The following is a 25,457-nucleotide window of genomic DNA, read 5'->3' on the forward strand; positions in this document are numbered from 1 at the left end:
TATACACACACAGAATATTAGTCACAAAAAAGAAGGACGTCTTGCCATTTACAATAACATGGATGAATCTAGAGGGTACAACGCTAAGTGAAACAAGTCAGTCAATAAAAGAGAAATAACAAACAATTTCACTTATATGTGGAATTAAGAAACAAAACAAACGAACAAAGGGGAGCAAGAAGAGACAGATCCCAGGAACCGGCTCTTAACTGTAGAGAACAGATGGTCACCTGAGGGGAGATGAGTGGGGGGATGGGTGAAAAAGGTGAAGAGTATACTTACCACGAGCACTGAGTAAAGAGTTGTTGAATGACTATGTTGTACACCCGGAACTAATTAACACTCTATTAATGATCCTGGATACTTTCTTTTTTAAAAAAAGATTTTATTTATTTTTGAGAGAGAGAGAACATAAGCAAGAGGAGCAGTGGCAGAGGCAGAGGGAGAAGCAGACTCCCCGCTGAGCAGGGAGCCTGATGTGGAGCTCGATCCCAGGACCCTGAGATCATGACCTGAGTGGAAGACAGATGCTTAACCAACTGAGCCACCCAGATGCCCGATACTGGATACTTTAAAGTTTAAAAAGAAAAGAAGACGAGGAGGGCATGGACACGCTCTGCTGAGAGGTTTGTGAGGCTCAAAATTTCTCCTCACATTTTATTTTCTAGAATTCAGTCACATGGCTCCATCAAGATTCAAGGAACCAGGTGGAAGGATGTGTTTTCTCCTAGGCCGTCAGAGTGCAATACTCCGGAAAGGAGAGAACCAGTTTTTTAGTGGTTAGTGAGCTGATCTCCCACAACTTAAACAGAAAAAATATAAATAATGTCCATGTGCAGCTCTTTCCTGTACCTTCCAAGACTTTTCTCTAATGACCTATTTGGACTCACTAGAATGGGCAGAGTGGTTAGGAAGCTGTCCTTGGACTTGACATGAGGGACTTTCCTCACCTGATTCAATTTGGGAAAAAGGAAGGAACAGGCAGGGTCTCTTTAAATAACTGCTTCCTTTCCGTTTTGGTACAAATACCCTTCAGACTGAGCAATTACTAACTGCTGGCTTTTAGGGTGGTGGTTGTTTATTAACAAAGAAATTATAAAGTTGAACCATTCTTCCCTGAGCGAGAGGAGGCAGAGAATGGACGAAGAGAGTAGGAGCCTGGAACAAGGGGTTACGCAGTGGGACACTTTGTCGCTAATTATGCTTCACTTGAATGACAGTACTTGGGAGGCAGGCAGTTAGCTCCTGCTAACGGCACACCAAGGGACAGGTACTGCCTAGCACAGGGACAGAGGCTGGAACGGCCACTCCAGAGGCCAATAAAACCAGCTTTATGGAAGAAGCCATCTTTGTTAAAAACCAAACCCAACCAAACGTGGAATTCCCCGACAGTAGATGCAGCACCAACCCCAGTCTTCTCAAATTCATTCCCCACAAGAGCCCCATGCCCTCTCAGTCTAGAATGAACCAGAGCAAATGAACTGTCCTGTGTGTAGAATGTGGACCTCCGTGATTCAGGGTGATCAGGGTCTTACACAAAGAGCTGACGATCTACTCAGACCCAGGGGCCCTGATCCAAATCAATCTACCTAGATGAGGGTCTGGTTTATACAAAAAGGAGGGGGTTGCTCACCATTCGAAAGAATTCATTCCCTACTCCATGTTGTCTTTTTATTATATGTGCTGCCGAAGCGAGCACCATGTTGTCTTTTTATTATTAAACCTAACTCATGGTACATTTAAAACACAATGCGGTTCACACTCAACTTGCCAAGGGTATATCAATTATGTGATTTTAAGTGAGGCACCCTGTAGTGCTGTGAGGCCCTCGTCGAGTCCCTGGGCTCCAGGGCTCTGGGCAGCCCAGCTGTCCCTGTCACAAACAGGTGGTGTAAGACAATAGCTCCGCTGAGCCGACTCTCTTTCCAAAGCCTCTAGCAGCCAAGCTCCCAGCCAGAGACGGCTTGCAAGCAGCACGGGCCACCTCTCGGACACCAGTCCACACCAGTGCCCACAGCCCATGGAGCCCCGGCCGTTCCTCCTGCTCCTCGGGCTCTGCTCAGGTAAGTGCCAGGGCCGAGGGGCTCTCCTGCGAGGCTGAAGCATTAGCCGTCCCCAGGGACCAGGGTCTTGCTTCTTCCTGGGAACACAGGATGGCAGAGCTTCATCAGCCTGAGGCTCTTCGGTCAGTTCTCACTCTGGTTGGCTTGATTCGGTTTGTGGATGATTTCTGGTTTGTGTTATTCAGTCAAAATGGGAGCTCCCTGGTCAGAGGCTACAAAGTAGACATGCAGGCCCCTCCTGCTATCAGGGCCTGGGGTCCCCTCACCCGTATGATCAGACTCAGCACCCCTGTGACCATCCGAGAGCAACTACGGACTTCAAGGGACATCTTATAATTACAATTTGGGTAACATTCCTTTTACTGCTCTGGCAGAATTCTGATGATGAAGAGGACTGATTGACAGCTGCATGTGCAGGAGAGAGAAACCTATTAATAATTGTAACTAAGCTCTTTCCATAAGAGACTAAATATTTGGTCTTTTTTTTTTTTTTAACTTTAGCAGTTAAAAAAAAAAAGTTCATATGAACGCACTTCTGCCCTACTCTTTTACCCTATGTAGGTTTGGGTTGGAATTGAAACTATAAAACCTTGCACAGCCCTTGACCTGCATTCCCCTCCGGAATGTGTCAGCACACAGCAGCTGAAACGCTAGCCTGAATCCCAGACTTCCGGTGGGGGGAAGTAGGGGATGTGTGCTGATTGCTTCATATAAAAGTTTACTGGTGATATCATCTCACCTGAGAAATAAGAGGGCTGACGGAGTGTGATGTCTCTTCTCTAATACTGCTCTGACACACACAGCCCTTCTGGGCAAAAAGGTAAACAGCTTTATTGTTAAGGTTTTCCAAGAGCGGAGTTCGGGGAAATAGCCCAAGCTCAGCTAAATTACAGCCTGTGGGATTTGGACTTGATCCAACCAAAACTGGCCTGTGGTAGTGGGGTGTGTGTGTGTGTGTGCGTGTGTGTGCACATGTGTGTACGTGTGTGCACTCATGTGCCTGCAGACACTACACTCAATGAAAATTCTTAAGTGATGAGCTTACACATGAAAATCCTTAAACGATCTCTCAGGACACCAAAGGCCTCTGGAAAATGCATGTTTACCTATCTGAAAAGGTATGTGATGTATATTTAGACCAAACCTAGAGTTTCCTGGTATCAATTCACATAGGGGCTCACAGAAATTTAGAGTGAGATCAGGCAGTCCCACAACTTCAATTTGTTATTACAGGGAATCCGAGGCTGAAAGACGTGAACTGACCCGCCTGGGGTCACTTAGTTTACGAATGTTGGAACGTGGCCAGTTGGAGACTGTCTATGATGGGCCTCGTCAGAAGACCCAGCCTGAAATTGGCAAAGGTAGCAAGAGGTACAGAGCCAGGTTGAGATAAGAATTAGCCAAAGTGACTGGTACCATTTCAGAATTCCTTTCGCCCAATCCAGCAGGCTGTTCCTCCAAAAAATGCAAATTGAACCAGTATGGTACAAAAAGAACACTTTGAAACTGTGGCTGGTTCAGTTCTTTTTAAAAAAGACTTTATTTATTTATTTGACAGAGAGATCACAAGTAGGCAGAGAGGCAGGCAGAGAGAGGGGAGGAAGCAGGCTCCCTGCAGAGCAGAGAGCTCAATGTGGGGCTCAATCCCAAGACCCTGAGATCCCAAGACCTGAGCCAAAGGCAGAGGCTTAACCCACTGAGCCACCCAGGTGCCCCTGGTTCAGTTCTTTGTAGACAAAATTCTCATTCACATCAGGGACACTTTTTCATATGTTAGCTTACCACTTAATGATCTCTGTTTTACTTACGCAGCATCTTTGATTTCGACCTCTTCCTCTCCTCCATCTCTGGAATCCTAAGTATTCCACGGCCAATTTTCTTATGGCATATTACTTTCCAGCTTGTTCGTAGCTATTAAAGTAAACGACACATGTCTGTCTCCAAGAGGGCAGAAAGAGAGGATTTGTATCAGATTCACCTCTGAATATCTCAAAGCTTTTAAAGCAATGCTTTGCCCACAGTAAGTGCTCAATAAATACTTGATGAATGAATTAATGTTGCCACCATCTGAATAAAGATCACTGATCTGATCTTGCAGAAAAGAAAGACTTTGACACTATTTATTTGTATGTTTATCAATTTACACCCTGTCTTGAAGAAAGTATTTACTGTGATTCATTGACTCCATGAAGAACTGGTCTGATATCCAGACCACATTGGAGCTGGGAATAGAATCACAGAAAGTCCTGTATGTTTTCTCTTACTTTACCCTGTTTGGGGGAGGAAAAAGGAAAACAAAACAAAACAAAAAAACACCATCACCACCAATCAATCCAATCTAAGACATGGAGACCTCCACAGAAATTCCTTAGAAATGTACTGCGGAAGGAACGGGGTCCCTTGTTATTTGTAAGACTGAGACAGGAGGAAGGGAATGTCACTGGAATGCTGACGAGGCCCGTCTCCCCAGTCTTCCCCTTCTCCCTAGTAGACCGTAGAATTGGCTGCATAGTTTTCCTGCTTTATAATGCGGACCATCTGCTCTATCTGATGCTTTCTAGTATGTTCTTCCTGTCAACGGGGAATAAACAGTCACTTAAAAATAAGCAGCCCAGGAAGGGCTAAAGCAATAGCTTTAAACTCAGCGGCTCAGGCACTCGGTGGCCCATGCCAGGGTCCTGCCCCACTCCCACCGTGGACCAGGAGGGGCCCAGGATGGACAGGTATGGAGGAGAGAGGATTGCCATGTCCCAGGGGCTCAATGGGGTGACAGCAAAAACTGGGTCTTTGGGCAACATGCAAACCTGAAGGGTGCTGAATGTAGGGGGCCAGTCATTTAGGCGAGATGTTATGTGTAAGTGCTGAATGGATTCTTCTGGGTTCAGAAAGTTTGGGAATCTAGAAATGAGGTAGGCGAGATCACGGGTTCCATAAACAGAGTCCCGGAAGGCCATAATGCACACATGTAGGCTATACTGAGAGCTTCAAAAATCCGAATGGAAATGATACGTTTATCTTTAGGGAGGTAGTAAAGAGCATAGACCCTGGGGTCAGACTGCCTGCATTTCTAGCCCCACTTCCAACTGGCTGGGAACCATGAACACATGTCTCAACTGTCCAAATGCCAGTTGTCTCCCTTGTAAACCAGGGGTAGAGACTGATCTCACAGGATTATTATAAGGATTCAGTAAGATAATACAAACACAGGGTCAACAGTGAAGCTCTACCAACAAAATACACATTTTGGGGATGATGAAAATGTTTTGAGTCATTGCATAACACTGGTTATTTAAAGATGATCCAAAGTTCTGGGTGCGAAATAGGGAGGGCAAGTACAGTACCTACCCCACTCAGTTATGAGGATTTAGAGTTAGTACATATAAAGCACACGGGAGAGTGTCTGCCACATAACAGTTGGATATGCTGATTTTATTAATCAATAAAAATAGAGAAAGTAATTACTTTTTAGTTCATTATTTTGTTGACAAACTCTTTCAAACTGAAGGTTCAGGGAGAAAAATACTAAAGAAAAATAATAACCTCTCTTAGAGGCAATAGATTAACACTACTGGGGAAAAAAGGAAAGCATCTCATTCATTCCATTTTTAAAGTTGCCTTGGCCCAAGGAGAAGGTGTGGTGGCTTCAGCAATAACCTGAGGAAAGGGGAGATCCTGTTACGTGCATTAGGGCAAGTGGATCGTGTGTCTGCTTCCTCTCCTAACCCTGAACAGGCAATCCCCAATCCACATATGACTTAAGTTACAAAGGTCCTTCATAAGGCACTTGTTGGAATTGGGAATGCTTTTTCTCATAGGAATAATGCTAGGTGCAGTGGTGTAATTTCCAGGACAGCCCACGACACACTGATGGTATCTTGAGTTAGTGCAGGAGCAGAGTTCAAAATGGCGAGGCTGCCTCCAGGCTCTGCTCTAGCTGCAGGACCTTGGACAAGTCTTCTAGCCTCTCGGATCTCTCATGAGAATGCCAGTCAGCCCACCTCACGCGAGGCTGGTGAGAACTGTGTAACATTGGACACAGAAGGCCATGGGGTCCAAGAGTAGTAGATACTATCGCTCAGCATCCTGAAGGAGAATGTAGTAAAGATTCCTAGGAGTCACTCACACTCCAGATACTAGCGTGACCAGATACAGGTCAGAAAAGCCCGTGATTTTTACTCTACGTAACTGAACAGGGACGCATACTCGCCAGCAGTGATTTTTTTTTTTTAATTACAGGAAAACACACTACATAGAATTCGTCCTGGTAAAATACACATTACCAAAATTGCCATATTTAAGTGTATGATTCAGTGGCATCAAGTACATTCACAATGTTATGCAACATCCCTGCTATCCAGTTCCAGAACATCGGCCCAAAGGAAAGCCTATACCCATATACCCATTAACAGTTACTCCCCCCTTTTCCCATCCCCGCTGTCCCCACTAGCCAGGAATCTGGTCTCTCCACAGATTTACCCATTCTGAATATTTCATGTAAGTGGAATCCTATGATATGTGCCTCTTTGTGTCTGATTTCTTTCACTTAGCACAACGTTTTCAGAGTTCGTCCACACTGTAGTGTAGATCAATCCTTCCTTTTATGGGTAAAAAACATTCCGGTGCACGGCTACACCCCGGTTTGCTCGTCCGTGTATCTGTTGATGGCCGCTCAGGATGTTTCCTTTTTTTAGCTCTTATGTATAGGGCTTCCACGAACACTGGTGTACAAGGCTCTGCGTGGACAGTTCTTTGGGGGATGTGCCTAGGTGTGGGATCGCTAGGTCATATGGTCACTCCACATGTAGCTTGTGTGCCAAACTGTCTCCCAGAGTGGCTGCATGTTTTATTTCTCACCAGCAACAAATGAGGGTTCCACTACCTCACCAACAGTCACTGCTTTCCATTCTGTGAATTCCTGCCATCCTAGTGGGTAGGAACCGGCATCAATTTTTGGCATTCCTAGCATTTTGAGATCTGAGGCCAGCCAACCTGAGATCTCATGACCCTGGGACGAGACCCTGAAATATGGAGACAGGCTTGTGTGTGGATTTTTCCTCTTGTGTGTATGTGCACCCAGCAAACCCGAGTCCAGCCAGCGGCTGTGCTCAGGAATGTCATCTGTTCAGGGTACGAGTGTTATGATAATCTGGCACGCCCCACTGGGAAGGGACCCCACCAGCAGCTGCCACTGGAAAGGAATGTAGGGCCGTAAAAGCTGCACTGGGAGCCCCCTACCAAGGGGGCCTGTGCGCCTTCCATTCGCGGGTCACGCCTCAGTGATTCACGTTAGTGTTGGGGGAGGGTGGAGGGCAGGATCTGACAGCATGTGTGTCATTTGCTGTCCCAGCTGGCCTCGTCCTGGGCTCCGAACATGAGACCCGCCTGGTGGCCAAGCTCTTTGAAGATTACAACAGCGTGGTGCGGCCGGTAGAAGACCACCGCCAGGTTGTGGAGGTCACCGTGGGCCTACAGCTGATCCAGCTCATCAACGTGGTGAGGCGGCGGCACACGGGGCTCCCCACACTCCTCACCCTGGGCCCCTTCCCTTGGCTCCCCGCCTCCCCACTAAAGATGCGGTCTGACCTTTTTTCAGGATGAAGTAAATCAGATTGTGACAACCAACGTGCGACTGAAACAGGTATTCAGCTGAATAAGGGCACGGATGTCGCCTGTCTTCACCCTGGAATTGAACCCGGGCCTTGGGGTGGGGGGAGAATCCATCTGGGTAACAGGGACGCATACCAACATGATACAAGAAAATATTTCGGTGCCGTGGGACTAAAGATCGTATTTGTCAGGGCGTGTGTGTGTGTGTGTGTGTGTGTGTGTTTTACTTTGTGCTTTGCTAGGCTGCCGTAACAAAGCCACAGACAAATTTTGTTCTCTTACAGTTCTTGAGGCCAAAAGTCCAAATTCAGGTATCGGCAGAACTGGTTCCTTCTGAGGGCTGTGAGGGGGACTCGGCTTCTAGGCCTTTCTTCTTGGTATATAGTTGGCCAAAGGCATGTCCCCATGGCATTCTTCTCGAACATGTTTCTGTCTTCAAATGTCCCCTTCTTTAAGGACATGACCCATGGTGGGATAGAGCCTACCTCAACGAGTCTACGGCCATACCACCCTGAACGCGCCCCATCTCGTCTGATCTCAGAGCCTACCTCAACGAGCTTATTTTAGCCTAATTACCTCTAGAAAGACCCTATCTCCAAATAAAGTTCTATTCTGAGGTACTGGGGATTAGGACTTCCACATACGAGTTTTGGGGGAGACATGGTTCAATTCATAACATTATGTCATCTGAATGGGCTACATGGGGCGTGTATTACTTTCATAATGGAGGAAAAAACAGAACACTTTTAAAAGATGACGCTGGCTGCTAGAGGGAAATGTTCACGATGGTCATTCTCCTTTCCTGGGATGGGCGGGGCAGCACGGCTGATGTGCTGCCACCCAGTGGTGTGACTTGGGGTACCTTTGTTTTCTCAACTATAAAATGGGATCAATAGTCACTCTTTCCTCACAGGATTGTTGTGAAGACTAAATCATGAATATATGTAAAATGCTCAGAACAGTGCGTCCATGGTGGGGGGTCAATGTTATAGAGTGTTTGCTGTTATGGTTTACTAAAGTGGAAGCTGAATTCTGAATCAAACTTTTCTTACTGGAGCACAATTTTGGTCAACATCCGAACTATCGTACCATCAGGACTCTTGATAACTTTATTTATTTATTTATGAAGACTTTATTTCTTGAGTTTAGAGAGAGAGAGCGAGCAGGGAGGAGGGGCAGAGCAAGAAGGAAGTCTCCAGCAGACTCTGTGCCGGCTCAGGGCTCGATCCCATGACCCTGAGATCATGACCTGAGCTGAGATCAAGAGCCAGCTGCGTCACCGGCTGAGCCACCGAGACAGATGTCCCTTGATAACCTCAGATTTTTAAAACAATGTTTTTAGCTCTTCTTATTAGTGAAACGTCTTCATTTCTAGCAATGGGTGGATTACAATCTGAAATGGAATCCAGACGACTATGGCGGCGTGAAAAAAATCCACATTCCCTCGGAAAAGATCTGGCGCCCAGACCTCGTTCTCTATAACAAGTAAGCGAAACAGGCTGGGGCGGGGGACATTCTGGGGGCAGGGGGAGCCCAAGGGCCCTCTCGGAAGGGCTGCCACTTTCAGTATGCCTCTCACCACTGTTCCCGTTAAATAACCCTTAAAAACTAAGAGCCAAGTTGACATGCTAGGGGTGCCATATGGTGTCTCATGTTATGAATAGAAACAATTATCAGAGCCAAATTGAATCGGGGCTGTGGGGTGGGGGACATTTAATTCCTGAGTGCTCCTGAGGGGTGTGTGGCAACTATCCAAGGAGCCCAAATTCATATAATCGAGTTCCTTGGAATTCCATGTCCGTCCTCCCGATAGGTCTGAACCTCCGGGGGTGGTTATCCGTCACATCCCCACAGCAGCCGGAGACATCGCGTGTTGCCTATGGCTGGGAGGCCGGCGTCGCCCATCCACTGGGCTCCGTGACAGACTGCACATTGTGAAATTATAATGTGATGCGAGACACTCTGGTTTAATGACAGGTTCATTATCATACGCCCTTCATTTGTCAGGGAATGTTCATTTCAAAGAGCGTCCTTCCCAGGCAGGAGCATCCGCCAGCGGCCTGGAGGGCTTACAGGCTGGCGGTCTCCAGCAAGGGGCTGGGCAAGCGGGCTTCGCCTTCTCGAGCATTGACCGGGGAGGTCGGCAAGGCCTTGTGAACGGAAATGACCCCCCCTTACGGCCGACCCTCCCACTTTGATTTTCTACTACAGATTTCCCAATGACAACCTGAGATTCAAGCTCGAGCCCGATTAGCCAATTGTTTGTGTAACCCCTCTTGGACAAATACGCTGATAGAGCAGAGTGCCTGGTCCGTTAGTAAGTTTCTCTTTCAGTAAGAATCTAAGAGAAGTAATTAAAATCCTCCAGTCCTCTTGACAAGCTTGCTCGGGAACACCTGCGGGGGAGAGAATCCTGTTTCACTTGCTTATGGAGACAGATCTGCGTGATCCTGTGGCCCCCTGCTCTTTGGGGCCCCTTTGGGAAGGTCCAGAACTGCGCAGTTTTCTGGAGAGAGCCTCGCCTTCACCCCAGGAAAAAGCCAGTGGGAAGAAAATCTCTCGATTTATGAAGTGAGGCACCAATACAGGCCCTACGTCCCGGAAAGTCCCCTAGGGCAGACCCCACCCACCTGTTCAACACCTATTCTAATGCATTTGGCAGGCGCCCCACAACACGGGCTGTCTGGGGTCAAGTGGACCGTCCACTGAATAAGGCCTGCAGAAGTGGCTCGTTAGTTCTTATTATCTACCACTGTGGACTATTATTATTTTTAAAAAAGATTTTATTTATTCATTTGAGGGAGAGAGAAATAGACAGCACAAGCGGGACTGGGAGGGGCAGAGGGAGAAGGACTGGGAGGGTTAGAGGGGTGAGACGAAGGGCTCCATCCCAGGACCCTGGGATCAGGACCTGAGCCGAAGGCAGACGCTCAACCGACTGAGCCACCCAGGCGCCCCTCTACCATGGTGGATTTTTTTAGATGAGAAAGTAGTGCCAACATTTGAAAATTGAACAATATCACATTAAACTTTGGAGTTTTAGTCTCTCTAGAAAAATCCCTTATTCAAAAGCATGGAAACTTTGGATTAAAAAATTCTAGATCTCTAGGTCCCGGGGAAGAATCCCAGTATCTGTCAGCATCACGCCTTCCCTTACAAGGGGACTCCACAGCCGAGTGGCACCTTCCTTAGAGGAGAGAAGGCTCTCCCCTCATGCCTCACCCCTTCCTCACCTGCCTGGGCCTGGAGGCATCTGAGTTTGCGACTCTACCCTAGGGAGTTCTAGATACTTGTACAAAAGAAAACAGAGCCCTTCTTTAACCTATTTACCACAATAATGAGCCACTGAACATGTTTTTATTTAAAATTCCTATTGATTTTTTTCCCCCCAGTTAACTTTCAAAGAACACTGGGGAAGGGATGGATGGAGATTAACATTACAAATGCTACTGAGGACTGGGAAGAAAACATCTGGTATATAGTGTCACCAGTTATTTCTTTAAAGCTCTAGATTCCTAGGTTCTTCCCCAGATATTTTGATTTAGTGCTTAGATGGTGCTCAGAAATCTGTATTTCTGCGATTACCAGACAAATTTAGGAAATGTTGCCATGAATAAAAAGTGACACTGCCCGAATGAAAGCATCTATAATTAGCACCTGAATAATTAACAGCTGTCTCCCACTAACATCCCTGAGCACAAACGAAGGCTCATCCGTCACTTGGAGTCATGCTCCTCTTTGATTCTGCTTGCAGTGCAGACGGCGACTTTGCCATTGTCAAGTTCACCAAAGTGCTCCTGGACTACACTGGCCACATCACATGGACACCCCCGGCCATCTTCAAAAGCTACTGTGAGATCATCGTCACCCACTTTCCCTTTGACGAACAGAACTGCAGCATGAAGCTGGGCACCTGGACCTACGACGGCTCGGTGGTGGCCATCAACCCGGTAAGTGCCGCCCTCGAGGGATGGGGCTGGACACAGAAGGAGCGCCGTCCAGGTGTCCAGCTCTGGCCCTCCAGAGTCCCAGACTCTCAGCACCAGTTAGACCTTTGGGGACCATTGAATTCACTGGTTCTCAATTGAGAACACATGAGAACCACCTGGGAGCTTACATAAATTGGCTTGGTCCCAGGAACGTTGGCTTAATCAGTCTGGGGTGGGATTATGGCACCCATATGTTGTCAAGTTCCCAAGTGACTTCAAGGTGTGGTCAACACGGAGGACCCCAGTGATTCAACCCCGCCCCCGCTTACTTTATAGGAAAGGACTCTAAGACCCCACATCGGAAGTGACCTTCCTGGGTCCCATTCCAGTCCCAACAGCCCTGGAATCTGTTGCTTTATTACAGCCGAGTGTGAATCCCACCTCTCCTCCACGGGGACACAGCTGGGGTTTCACAGTTTCATTTCATCTTCTCAGGAAAGCGACCAACCAGACCTAAGCAACTTCATGGAAAGTGGAGAGTGGGTGATCAAGGAGTCCCGGGGCTGGAAGCACTGGGTGTTCTACGCCTGCTGCCCCTCCACCCCCTACCTGGACATCACCTACCACTTTGTCATGCAGCGCCTGCCCCTCTACTTCATCGTCAACGTCATCATTCCCTGCCTGCTCTTCTCCTTCTTAACTGGCCTGGTGTTCTACCTGCCCACAGACTCAGGTGGGTGCCAGGGCTGTGGCTGCAGCTGCTGCCGCTGCTGCCGCGGGCAGATCTCACGCTGCTTTGTGGGGGGAAATCAGGAATAATCATGGGCCAGTAAACAAATACAGGCAGACACACCCAAAGCATCATCCCTGGGAGGACGCATATACGGAGTCTCCCTGTTCAGTGGTGAGTGCCTGTGCCTAGAGCTCTCAGCTGGCGCAGACCACAGGGCAGTTGAACATGACCCCGGAGGCGCACGTGCACAGCTCAGTCTGGTTAATGTGAATGACCACCAGTGCCTCCTTGCTGAATACCTAGTGTGGGCCCAGGAATGTGCTGAGTAAGGCCTGGGTCACAGACACCCCTCATGTCACGTCCCCTATGAAGCCACAGACTATATACTGATTAATCCAAGTCCTGCGTCTTTTCCTCACTGCTTGCCACTTGAAAATAGCTTTGGCATGCCCGTTTTCCAGATGGCAGCATCTCTATGCACAAGACCATGCTTCCCAAGTAGCAATTCTTTCTCACATATCAGCCTGGACAGCTTCCTTACCTCCTCCTGGGTAATCACACCTGTGACATAATTTCACCAAATACCAACCATCCGCAGAAAAGAGGAAAAGGGTGCACGAGTGCCTGCTTGAAGTCACTGCTCATAAACGATTTAGGACAAGCAAATAGGGGAAAAGAAAGGTGGTACAGACAGTCCTCAAACTTACAACCGGTAACAATTATATCAAAATGATAAAAGAACACACACACACACACACACACACACACCGCGTCTAAGTTCAACTTTCCAACAAGGAAAAAAAAAAGATTCATATGCACTCGCTCATTCCACATACTGAACAACTGTCACTCATCAAGGCCACAGTAGAGAATAAGGCAGAATGTGGCCCACAAGGGGCACCCGGCTGGCTCAGTCGGTAAAGCATGCAACTCCTGATCTCAGGGTTGTAAGTTCAAGCCCAACACTGAGTGCTGGGATTACTTTAAAAAAAAAAAAAAAGAAAAGAAAAGAAAAAGAAATCTTAAAAAAAAATAGATTTGCCCCATAGGGTGCACGTTGTACTTATGACTGTGTGTGTGGGGGGGGTTTTTTTTGAGATTTGCATTTATTTATTTGACAGTCGGAGATCACAAGTAGGCAGAGAGGCAGGCAGAGAGAGAGGAGGAAGCAGGGTCCGTGCCTGAGAGTCCGATGCGGGGCTCGATCCCAGGACCCTGGGATCATGACCCCAGCCGAAGGCAGAGGCTTCAACCCACTGAGCCATCCAGGCGCCCCTATGACTGTGTTTTTAAACAAATGATTACAAATACAATTTTTTTTCAACTTTCTAATCAAATGAAGCTTCTTAAAGTGAAGAGAGAAAATGCCAGTCAGAGCAATATGGAAATGAGTCAGAGTTTCTGTAAGTGTGAAATGGTTTGTGCTTGAAGAGCATTTAGAACAGTAAGAATGCTTGATAAATGTTAGCTCTTAATAGCAGTTGAAGAATTTGATGTAATTGATCAGCAGCTCGTATTTATAATTCTGTCCTCTTTTCCACCTTTATTTTTTTTAAAGATTTTATTAATTTATTTGACAGAGAGACACAGTGAGAGAGGGAACACAAGCAGTGGGAGAGGGAGAAACAGGCTCCTCGTGGAGCAGGGAGCCCGTTGTGGGGCTTGATCCTAGGACCCTGGGATCATGACCTGAGCCAAAGGCAGATGCTTAACAACTGAGCCACCCAGGTGCCCCAAGTATTCTTTTTCACTTTTGAAGACTCTCCTCCCCACTAGGTAGACTTCTCCTAACTAGGTAGAATTGGTCGTTTCTTCTGTGCTTCCACTCTGTATCCCATAGATACTCGCAGCATCTGAATGCATCAGGTATGGGAGGAGAACAGAGCAACACAAGGGTTTCCCATAAGAAACAGCAAGACCAGGTCAAAGAAAGTCCCTTCCAAAGGCTGTCTAACTCCTTCTCAGGTGGTCCGTCCCCACAAAAATATTTCAGTGCCATTCAGCCCCTCTCTGGCTTGCCATATCAAGACTTAACAGGGAATTATTCATCCTGAAGTTATAGGGCTTGGTGAAAAGAGGTTGGGGCAAGGAAATCACTGGCCCCTTAATGTGAAAGACAGAAAAAGAAAACAACAAAATTATTCTCTTAGATGAATGTGAAAAAGTAGTTCCTTGGTTCTGAATTTTTCTTGGCTCTGGTCCTGCAGCTTCCTCCCATAACAAGGAAACTACACGTGTACTTCTGGGTTGCCCATCCGTCTGCTGGGTAACAAGCAGGTCAGGTTCAGTTTTGGAAGGTTTATGACATTCTGCTACAGACAGAAAACTGCCACCCGGAGTCTAGCTTGTCACACAGCTGGGTGTACTTGGTTCCCTGAATTCCACCAAGCCACAGAATTCTGGGATGTGAGGTCAAGCACCCACTGGTTGCCTCAGCAGCCTGTCATGGAAATGCCTGCCACCTGCCACTGTCAGCAGAGCTAAGGTGCCTAAGGTCTCATAAGACCAAATTCTGCCCAGGAAATCTCCCTGGCAACACGAGGGTCCCATTGCTCTCAGCCTTGGGTTTTGTGGTGTATGAGCTGGCTAGGGCTGCCATAACAGAGACCCCGGACTGGGTGGCTTAAACAAGAGGAATTTATTTCCACGTAATTTTGGAGGTCAAGGTGTCAGTAGGTTTGGTTTCCTCTGAGGCCTCTCTCCTTGGCTTGCAGATGGCTATCCTCTCCCCCCTGTCTTCACCTGGTCTTTCCTCTCTGTTGTTGTCTCTGTCCTAATCTCCTCTTCCCATCAGGACACCAGTCATATGGGATGAGGACCCTCCCTAATCAACTAATTTTGACTTAATGACCTCTCTCAAGGCCCCATCTCCAAACACAGTCATGGAGGTGCTGAGGCTTAGGGCTTCCATGTATAAAATGGAGGGGTATGGCAGCAACTCAGCCCCTAACACACGAGTGGTCGAATTTCTTCTTCATCTTGTCCAGGAGAGAAGATGACTCTGAGCATCTCGGTCCTGCTGTCCTTAACCGTGTTCCTCCTGGTCATCGTGGAGCTGATCCCCTCCACCTCCAGTGCTGTGCCCTTGATTGGGAAATACATGCTGTTCACCATGGTGTTTGTCATCGCGTCCATCATCATCACTGTCATTGTCATCAACACACACCACCGCTCCCCCAGCACCCACGTCATGCCCGACTGGGTACGCAAGGTGAGTGAGCGAGGCCCTGCAATCTCTTGCCCACAAGAACGTCTCTCCTTCCAGGGGGCCAATGGAATTCTGGCTCACACTTGTGGGTACTTACGAACTGAAAGTCCTTTCTGGGGATTTTGAGGGGATTTCTGGAAGGAACTTTCTTTAGCCTCTTTCTAGGAATAAGTAACTCACGTAGCCTCCCCAGCCATAGAAGAAAAACAGAATTAATAAAGCCCACTCCAAATCTAATCTCTGTGATTAGAGAAGGTGAATAAATCACTATCTTTTTATTCAAAGGCTGTGAAATTCTTGAGATTTCTGTTTGTATGTCTTCCAATCTCTGAACAGACTGCTTATTTTTTGCTGGGAAAAAATCATCTGCTGAGAATAGAATAAGGACTAGAGATGGAGGGGTGCGTGACAAGAAATTGTCAAAAAGTGAGTTTCACCGAGGAACTTGGTCTCAAATATTTACATTATTGAAATTTAAAATGTGTTAACATTTCCAATAAGTCAGTTTTTAAATAAAACTTCACAGAGACACTAGCGTCCAGGGTCTCTTCTGTAGCATGCAAAAGATTTGTCATGAACTGACAGAGACACTACTGCTTGCAATGTATTCTTTTGGGAAGACAGTCAGTCCCTATATCTGTAAAAAGACTCACATGACTCCTGGCAACACCTACGTTGCATTTCTTCAGGAACAAGAAATGGAAGAAAACAGAGGAGCTGTTTTGGAGACTTATATGTTCTCTTAGCCAGAAAGACCTTTTCTTTAACCATATTATCCTGCTAACACATGGGTTTGAAAGAAGCCAGTACCTAGAGCTGGGCTGGAAACTTAAGCATCATTGGCTTCTCATTGAGTCCAATAGCTGCACACAGGCTCCCTCCAGTGGCAAACTGCTCACATTACAGAGTCATCTCTCCACCTTAGTAATTTGACAGGCCACAAGATATGCCTAAAGAAATCTTTGAGAAAATCTAGTAGAGTCCTTTTGTTTTAAGGACAAAGAGGCTACGGCCCAGAGAAGCCGAATGACTTGTGCCTAGACTCACATTGTTAATTCAAAGTCAGAGTTCGCTACTTGCCCTGCTCACAATAATTCTCATGCATGGATTTCTTCTTTATGTTAGGTTTTTATCGACACTATCCCAAATATCATGTTCTTCTCCACAATGAAAAGACCCTCTAGAGAAAAGCAAGACAAAAAGATTTTTACAGAAGACATTGATATTTCTGACATTTCTGGGAAGCCAGGGCCTCCACCCATGGGTTTCCACTCTCCGCTGATCAAACACCCAGAGGTTAAAAGTGCCATCGAAGGAGTCAAATACATCGCAGAGACCATGAAGTCAGACCAGGAGTCCAATAACGTAAGTTCCGTGGCTTGTCCCACACCTCCAGGCTTAAAAGATCAAATACTTGAGCACGGATGAACGGGTTTGTCTTGATGGGTAAGCTGGCATTCACGAGGCAGCTGCTGACCCACGATGGGCCTTGGTGACCACCCCTAAGCCGGCTTCCTGAGCCATCCCACTGGGAATAATCTACCGGAAGGATAAAGATCACCATGCCCGCCAAGGGATGTCAAGGGCTTTGAAATCTACAGATGGAGTGGGCTGCAGACCACGCGTAGCGTGAACACTGTGATTCTAATGACCACCTGAAGGAAATGTTAACACTTTTCTCTCTCCCAGGCGGCTGAGGAATGGAAGTATGTTGCAATGGTAATGGACCACATTCTCCTCGGAGTCTTCATGCTCGTCTGTATCATTGGAACCCTGGCTGTGTTTGCAGGTCGGCTCATTGAATTAAATCAGCAAGGATGAGCTGAGCTGAGCACCAGGCAGAGCAGAGAAAGGTGGGGAAGACAGAAATATCTGTCTACTTTGATACAAGCTCATTTATCAGACCTCTAACTTTCTGCATTTATGATTAGTGCTAATGATCTATATTTACGTAAGGTGATGGCCTCCAGTACCTTCACAGTGCTTCTCCTGCAATCCTGCTCTATCTTGCCTGGAGAGTGAACCCTTTTCAGTAAGTGAAATGGGATCACTGACAAGGTGTATTCGATTCCAAAGGCATCTTGAAGAGTTTGGCCCAGAATAACAGGTTTTCTAGTGCTTTGTTTTTTAAATTTTTTAAGCAAAGAATGTACCCTTTGCTTAAAAGTCAGTTTTGTACATATAAGTAGGCCCATCTGCCAGTCCCCAAAAGAAAAAGCATTTGATTCAGAGAGAAAAGGAAACTGTAGAAAGGCAACAGCTAAGTTCTAGAACAGCCACCAAAATGCAAACTGCATCAGAGCAGGTTTCTAGGGCTGGGAGCAGGGGAGGGGCTTCCCAGGCTAACACAGCCCCCAAGTATGCTGCTCAAGGCTTGAGGAAAGAACACAGTCAGCTAGTTTCCTGAGCTATACCAAGCTTGAGGGCCAGGCACTGTGGGAATCATCTCACGGATGTGGTTTTATTCCTGACTTTCATAATGTCCCTTTTTTACAAGTGAGAAAGTTGAACTTGTGAAGCTTAAGTTCACTGCCGAAGCTAGCAAGGAGAACTGAGCCGGTTCTGAAGCCAGACCTGATCTGGACTCAGAGCAGCTCAGGGCTGGGTCAGCTCATCGGCTCGCTTGCTCCGCCATCCTCTCCCCATCTGACCTAGGCCATCCTGTAACTCCGCTCAGGGTTTTGAGAGCTTCAGTCTTAGTGTCATCCACCTTTCTGCCCTTCCCAATTAAAGCCCCGGCCCTTTTCCCCAGTTCTCATCCAGTGCTGGGTGGGGTTTTCGTTCTATCGATGAAATCAGAAATATATGCCCATATCACCACCATTTCTAAAATTCCAGACAAGTGAACAGGAGAGAAAATGATTTTTCTTCGTAGCTACTTTCCAGCCACAAGGTAATGCACTCCAGAAGCAGGAGCCCTGGGTCTGGGTGACCTCTCTGAACCCACGTGGTTTCGAGCTACTTCTCCGTGGAATTCTCGAGCACCCACTCATGGCAGGACAGCGCCTTCATGTGAGAGTAAACTCAAGGGAAAACAGTTTGGTGGTTCCTCAAGAAACTAAACACAGAACTATCATAGGATCCAATAATTCTACTCCTAGGTATAAACCCAAAAGTGAAAACAGAGATGTGAACAGACACGTGTATGCCAATGTCCACAGCAACATGAATCACAGTTCTGAAAGGTGGAAACAGTTCAAGTGTCCATCAGCGGAAAAAGCAGTATATACATACAGGGGAATATTATTCAGCCTTAAAGAGGAATGAAATTCTGATGTATGTTACAATATGGATCAACCTCGGAAACATGCTTGATGAAGTAAGCCAGACACCAAAGGACAAATCTTATGATTCCACTTAAATGAGGTATCTAGAAGAGGCACATTTATATAGAGAGAAAGTAGAATAGAGATTGCCAGGGTTGAGGGGGAGGGCTGAGTTATTGCTCAGCGGGTAGAATTTCAGATTGGGAGGATGGGAAAGTTCTGGAACGGACAGTGGTGATGGTCATACAACATTGTGGAATGTACTTAATGCCACTGGATTGTACACTTAAAATGGTCGTGATCATAAATTTTATGCATATTTTACCACAATTAAAATAAAGAATGAAAACAATGGTCAAACTGTAACTGTCATGTTATATATATTTTTACCACAATTCGATGAACAACAAAAAAAATCTGTTACTTGTCTAATCCGGCCTCATCTCCCAGGACTGACTATTGATTCAGAGAAGGAACTGAAAATTCACTTCCATTCTCCTCATTTTAAGGATGAGGAAAGGAGGCTTAGAGAAATGACCTCCCTCAGGTCACAGAGCAATTTGGTGACACAGCAGATCTCCTCACTCCGCCCTTGTGCTGTGTTCATCCCATCAGATAGCCCCACCGTCACCCCCTCCCCCGCAAAGCAAGGCCCTGGGGCACATTCCCTCCCTGCCAGCAGAGCCAGCCTGAGTGGACAGCACAGGGCTATCGGGTAGCTCCAGCAGCTCCTAACATCTGTCCCAGCAGTCTGTCACCACATCAAAGGCTTTCATCGTTGGAACCTCTTCTGTAGCTCAGCCAGGTCTCCAGAAGACCGCTGACACAATGGGAGGGCAGGCAGCGGGTGCTGGAATCTGTGTTCCCGGGAAGGTGTCTGCCGAGGGCCGTGCCCGCCTGGGCCGGCATAGCTCTGTGGAGGAGCATGTCTGCCTAGCGGGAGGACTTCCTGGGAAGGAGGGGGCATCCTGCAAGTGCGACACCGCCAGGTTCATGTTGATGGGGCTGTGTTCACAGACGGAAACCAGAAGCAGAAACGACTCAGAGCTCAGCCCTCTAAGTCTTCTTTTCCTGCCCTTGGTTGTCAGAACTGGGAGTTTTGTGTTCGTTTGTTTTTAGTCAGAAATGATGTTAACATTTAAACAAACAAGTTGGGGTCCGCAGGGAGAGATTCTGAGCCCAAGTGTTGGTTGGCCCCAGGCACTGGGGGCCACAGGGCTGTTGTATTCCTCCTGGGTGGGGGGTAGGGAGCCACGCAGAGCGGCTCAGGCAGTGGCCTCCTTGCCCACTGCCCAGATGATTCCACCCCACCCTAAGAACCGGGGCCCGGCTTCAAGCCTGAGTTCCCTGCTCCCAGCTCTCAAACCACCATGTTCAAGGTCATCTCTCCCACAGCTGCCACTTGAGTTCTAGCTGCATGCCCGTTCTTGAGCTGCCCATAGGCACCGGAGGTCTCTCCCTCCACACCCTCACTCTCCCTCTGCCCAAATCACTCAAGCCCCACCCCTCAACCATGTGCCTTGCCAGACGGAGAGTCTCTGCTGCCTGGGTTTTCCGAGTAAGCCTCCTCGCTGCTGACTAAGGGCTTTCCCCAATACTACCCGTGTTCCAATCACTGCTGCCCAAGGTTATGTTCCTACAGCCCGAGTTCTCCAACTCTTCCCCCCCAAACTGCCCCATGCTGCTACCCACGGCTGCCAGTGTTTACCAGTTACCCCAGCCACCGTCTCTTCGGCACCCCGGCCTGGGTCCAACTGCCAGGGACTTCATTTCTTCCCCCTCCCCCTACCTGGGTCTGTCCTGACTGCAGCCCCAGCTGGGTGTCAACAGCTCTCCCTCACAGCTCTTCTCCCCTTAACTGCCTGTTGATTTACCCTCACCCTCCACAGCTGGGCGACTCGGTCTTTCCTTGACTCCTATCCTCATCCTGTCACTGTCACCACTGAGGCTGCTGGAGCCAGGCCGTCGTCCTCATCCTTGGGCTCAGGGGCTCCCTGCGGGCAGAGGAGGCAGGCAGGGACGGGTGGGACCAGAGCCTGCTGCTGCCTGGTGGGAGGCAGCCACAGACCGGGGGCAGCAGGGCCCGAGCCTGTCCCCCGGAGAATCTCCAGCAAGTCAGCTGCGTGGGCCTCCACTGCCAAGTGCAGGCTGCTCGTGGGCTCTAGTGGGCTGAGGTCAGCTTGGGCCTCGTGGAGTAGCCAGACCTTGTTTGCCTCTTCAAGGACGGCAGCCACGTGGAGTGAGCTGTGGTCCTTGTCATTTTCAATCCGCAACTATAGTTTCCGGTTCTCCTCACTTTAACTTCTCTGAGTGGGTTCTGGGGCCGCTGTTGGGCATATCTTTGGGCCCTGAGCTAGGTAGGGACCAGGGGCTCCTTGGGGCAGCCAGTGGGGACTGGAGCCATGCCTGCAGCAGCAACCCAGTGTGTGCCACACACTTCTGCAGTGGACACCTGCGCAGGCGGGCTGCCAGGTGCGGGGCTGTCTGGCCCAGCTCGTTCTGCAGGCCTGGGTACCCGGTGCCAGACACAAAGCCAAGCAGCAGATCCAGGAAGGGATTGTGGTGATGAGTGACCTCAGAGTGTAGTGCCGGGCCCCATCTGCGGGGCTGTAGTCAAAGACGAGGGGTGCCCACAACAGCCCTGGCCCACCTCTACGTGGGGCTAGTCCTCCCAGGAGCACCGAGTCTGGACCCTGTGAGCCCAGGACACTGACACGCCATTCATGTGTATCCAAAGCCTTCCCAAGCCGGTGCCCTGGCCGTGACCCCCCAACCGCAGCCCCTAAGTCTCCTTTTGCATAGGTGGCATCCGCGGAGAGGGGCCTAGAGAAGTGGGGAGAGCCCTGTCTCAGTGTCCCAAGGCTGCGTAACCAAGTGTCACAAGCTGGGAGGCTTAAAACAACAGAAATTCCTTCTCTCCCAGCTCTGGAGGCCTGCTGTGGACTGAACTGCATCCCCCAGATTTGTACACTGAAGCCCTGACCCCCCATGTGATGATGTTTAAAGATGGGGCTTTGGGGAATTTAGGCTCAGATGAGGTTGTGAGAGTAGGAGCCTCACAATGGGAATAGAGCTTCTGAAGGAGAAACACTTGCTCTCTCTCTGGCGCTCGCTGCCCTGTGAGGACCCAGAGTGAAGGTGGTGGGCCCCGAGTCAGGAAGAGGGCCCTCACCGAAGCCCGGCCACACTGGCCGCCTGACCTCACGTTTCCAGCTTCCAGGACTGAGGGAAAATACATTTCTGTCGGTCAAGCCACCTGCTCTGTGGTAACTGGTTATGGCAGCATGAGCTAAGATGAGGCCTGAAGTCCAAAATGGCGGCGTTAACAGGCCGATTCCTTCTGGAGGCTCTGAGGGAGAACCAGTCCCAGGCCTCACTCGTAGCTTCTGGCGGCTGCGGGCCGCCCCGGCTGTTGCTTGGCTCATGGCAGCAGCTCTCCATCCTCTGCCTCCATCTTCACGTGCCTTCTTCTTGGCCTCTTCTGCTTTTCTGTCCTTTAGAAGAACACCTGTCATTGGATTTGGGGCCTATTTCCAAACAGTGTCACGTTCAAGGTACCAGGGTTTAGGACTGAGACACACCTTTTGGGGCCACTAGTCCAACTCTAAGCACTAAGCAGGAAGCAGGGTGGGATAGAGCGGCTGTGGGAAGATGGGAAATCCTTCCTGGAAACCCCAGAGGGAGCGGAGCGTGGAAAGGGCATGTCGAGCTAGACTCCTGCAGCCTCCCAAAATAGACTCAACACTTCACGGTGCCCTGCGTCCTGCGGGCTCTGCCCGGGGTTATTTCAAATGCCCGGGAGAGAGCGGAGTCGTAACCTCCAGCCTCCTCCACCCCAAAGCCTGAAGCTGGCAGCACCTGGAGGAGCTTTGCAAACAGGAAGCGCTGACAGGAGGCTCCACCAAAGCCCTTGGCTGATGGATGCAGCGAGGCCAACCCTCGCCGGGCTTGGAGCACAGGCGTCCCCCAGCCAGGGCAGGCGCGCGGGAAGAGAGCCTCCTTCCAAAGCCCATGGCGGCGGAGTCAGCAAGGGCCCCCACACCTCGTGGCCAGGGGTGAAGGCAGGACACTGCAGGCTTCAGTGACAATCCTTTGCACTGGCACGAAGCTTTACAGCCCTCCTCCTTCAGTCCTCACTGCACCCTGTGAGCAGGGGTTGCACTCCAAGTGCTCCTGCTGACACATGTGGCCGCTGAGGCTCAGAGAGGAAAGTGGCACCAGCGTCTCAGCAGATAAAAAGCAGAGCTGCCACCCGCAGTGTGGCATCCCGGACCGGAGTCTGGACCAGGAAGAGGCCCCTCGTGGAAAGGAGGTGAGATCTGCATCCAGGCTCTCACGGAGTTAAGAGCATCCGCTGAGCCACCCAGGCGCCCCTGCAGGGTTCCATTTAATGAGATTCTTAGAACGGCCAATTAAGACAGACAGAAAGTAGAACAGTGGTGATACCAGGGGTGGAGAGAGGGGTGAGTTATTGCTTAAAGTGCAGTTTTTGTTAGGGGTAATGGCAAGTTCTGGAAACGGAGAATGGTGATGGCTGGGCAACCCTGCAGATGTACTTAGTGCTGCTGAAATGTATACTGCAAGATCGTTAAAATGGTAAGAGTTGTGTATATTCTGCCACAATAGAAAGTGTTTTGTTTTGTTTTGAAATCATAAACTGCCCCTTTTTGGTCCCTGTAAGGACAGGCACTGATGAAGATACTAGCTGCCTCTGGGAGAAATACTAACCTCTCTCCCCACAAACATCCAGGGCTCCTCAGAGCAAGCCCCAGCACATCGTGCTTCAGGAAGTGAGGACAGGCTAGAGTAGGGGAACTGCCCCACTTCAAATTTAAGCCACTTTTGAGCAAGAGGCCCGCCCAGCACCCAGAGAGCCTACAACCAAGGGAGGGTGCTGAGCGAGCGAGGAAGGGTCTCCCTGCACTTTTCTGATCCTGGGGCACCTCCTTACCAAATCTTTCTTTCCCCTCTCTCAGCCACTGAAGTACCTCCTAAGGTAGTTTGTAAGATAATAAACCTCTTGAATAATCTTTATTTTTTGAACATCAACTTGACAAAGTGCTTTTAACCCTATAGTTTCATTCTCCTTTCTAGAGCCTTTTGCCAGATACCTCATTTCCCTTCACTTCACTTGGACTAGGCTCTGTAGGGGACACAAAAATCAAGAAGGCCTGGTCCTGGGGCACCTGGGAGCTCAGTGGGTCAAGTGGCCGACTCTTGATGTCCACTCAGGTCATCTCAGGGTCGTGGGGTTAAGCCCCGTGTGGGGCTCCACACCCGAGTGTGGTCTGCTTGAGATTCTCTCCCTCTGCCCCTCCCACCCCCCCACCCCCCAATAAATCTCTTTTTTAGATTTTATTTATTTACTTGAGAGAGAGAGTGAGCAAGCACGAATGGGGCGGATGAGGAGCAGAAGGAGAGGGAGAAGCAGACTCCCCGCTGAGCAGGGAGCTGGAGGTGGATCTCCACCCCAGGACCCAGAGATCATGACCTGAGCGCCAAAATCTAGAGTCCACAGCTCAACCGACTGAGCCACCCAGGCACAACCCCAGGCTCCGATTACTATAAATACCGTGTGTGCTTATTCAAGCTATACACCTGGATTCTGGCTGTTTCATGGTCTGTTCTTCGTAGCATCTGAAAAAAGAAATCATACATCCCAAGTTTGAAGGCCGGACTCAGCCAACATCTCAGTTAGGCTTTGACCCTCATGAGAACTCGAGATTTGGAAATGGCTGTTATCTCCGATGTGTGGCCTCCGTACGAGGCCCTGAGGCATTTTTATACGCAGAGCATCTGATACGGGGAAACCCTGGAAACGTAGGGCTCTTTATTTAGGGCTCTGAAGACCACCCCCCACCCCCAAGCCTGGTCTAAGGTAGATACCTTTTTTTGTTTTTAGATTTTATTTATTTATTTGATAAAAAGAGAGAGCGAGAGATCACAAGCAGGGGGAACAGCAGGCAGAAGGAGAGGGAGAAACAGGTTCCCCGCTGAGCAGGGAGCCTGATGCGGGGCTCAATCCCAGGACCCTGAGATCATGGCCTGAGCCGAAGGCAGAGGCTTAACCCACTGAGCCACCCAGGTGCCCCTAAGGTACCTGTTCATGATACATTTTAAATGTTGCCCTTTTTTCTACTAATCGTATAATTTAGGAGAAATTCCTTTAGGAAAACAATGCACCACTGATAATAATTCTATTGTACAGTGATCAGGTTTTTTTGGTTGATGGGCCTCTTTGGGGGAGGGTGGTTAAATGGCACAATATACTGCTCTGTTTTTTGGGCAGATAGGGACAAACCTAGAGAAATACCATTTTATTTAAATAACCTAGGCAGCAGCTCCCTCTTGTGGTGAAAGGTAAGCATCACAGCCACTGAATTAAAACATGGAGAATCCTCCCTTGATACACATAAAACTTGCTTAAATGAAGAGCTGTTCCCAAATATTTTGAGTCTAAAAAAAGCATAGTGCTTAGTGGCTCATTTTAACCAGAACACCTATGGCCACTAAGATTTCATTAATTCTTCAAACAGTGAGCACTTACTGGGTACCAGTTACTAGGGACGCTAGGGTTATGGATCACACAGTTGGGCTCATAAGGGCTGGTGCACGGAGATGCCCCCTTTCTCATAATGCTTCTTTTGGTCC

General features: G+C 48.7%; 1 protein-coding gene across 1 annotated transcript; it reads left to right on the plus strand.

Annotated features, from left to right (window-relative positions):
* Positions 1-1,961: 1,961 nt before the first annotated feature.
* Positions 1,962-19,169, plus strand: CHRNA1 (cholinergic receptor nicotinic alpha 1 subunit). The gene is made up of 9 exons (XM_080799583.1): positions 1,962-2,063; positions 7,411-7,556; positions 7,657-7,701; positions 9,046-9,155; positions 11,425-11,620; positions 12,095-12,332; positions 15,320-15,543; positions 16,666-16,905; positions 17,230-19,169. Exons 1-9 carry the CDS (start codon positions 2,021-2,023, stop codon positions 17,359-17,361), a joined length of 1,374 nt encoding a protein of 457 aa, XP_080655709.1. The 5' UTR covers positions 1,962-2,020; the 3' UTR covers positions 17,362-19,169.
* The last annotated feature ends 6,288 nt before the right edge of the window (positions 19,170-25,457 follow it).

The sequence above is a fragment of the Martes martes genome, assembly GCF_963455335.1.
Source record: "Martes martes genome assembly, chromosome: 3".
NCBI lineage: Eukaryota > Metazoa > Chordata > Mammalia > Carnivora > Mustelidae > Martes > Martes martes.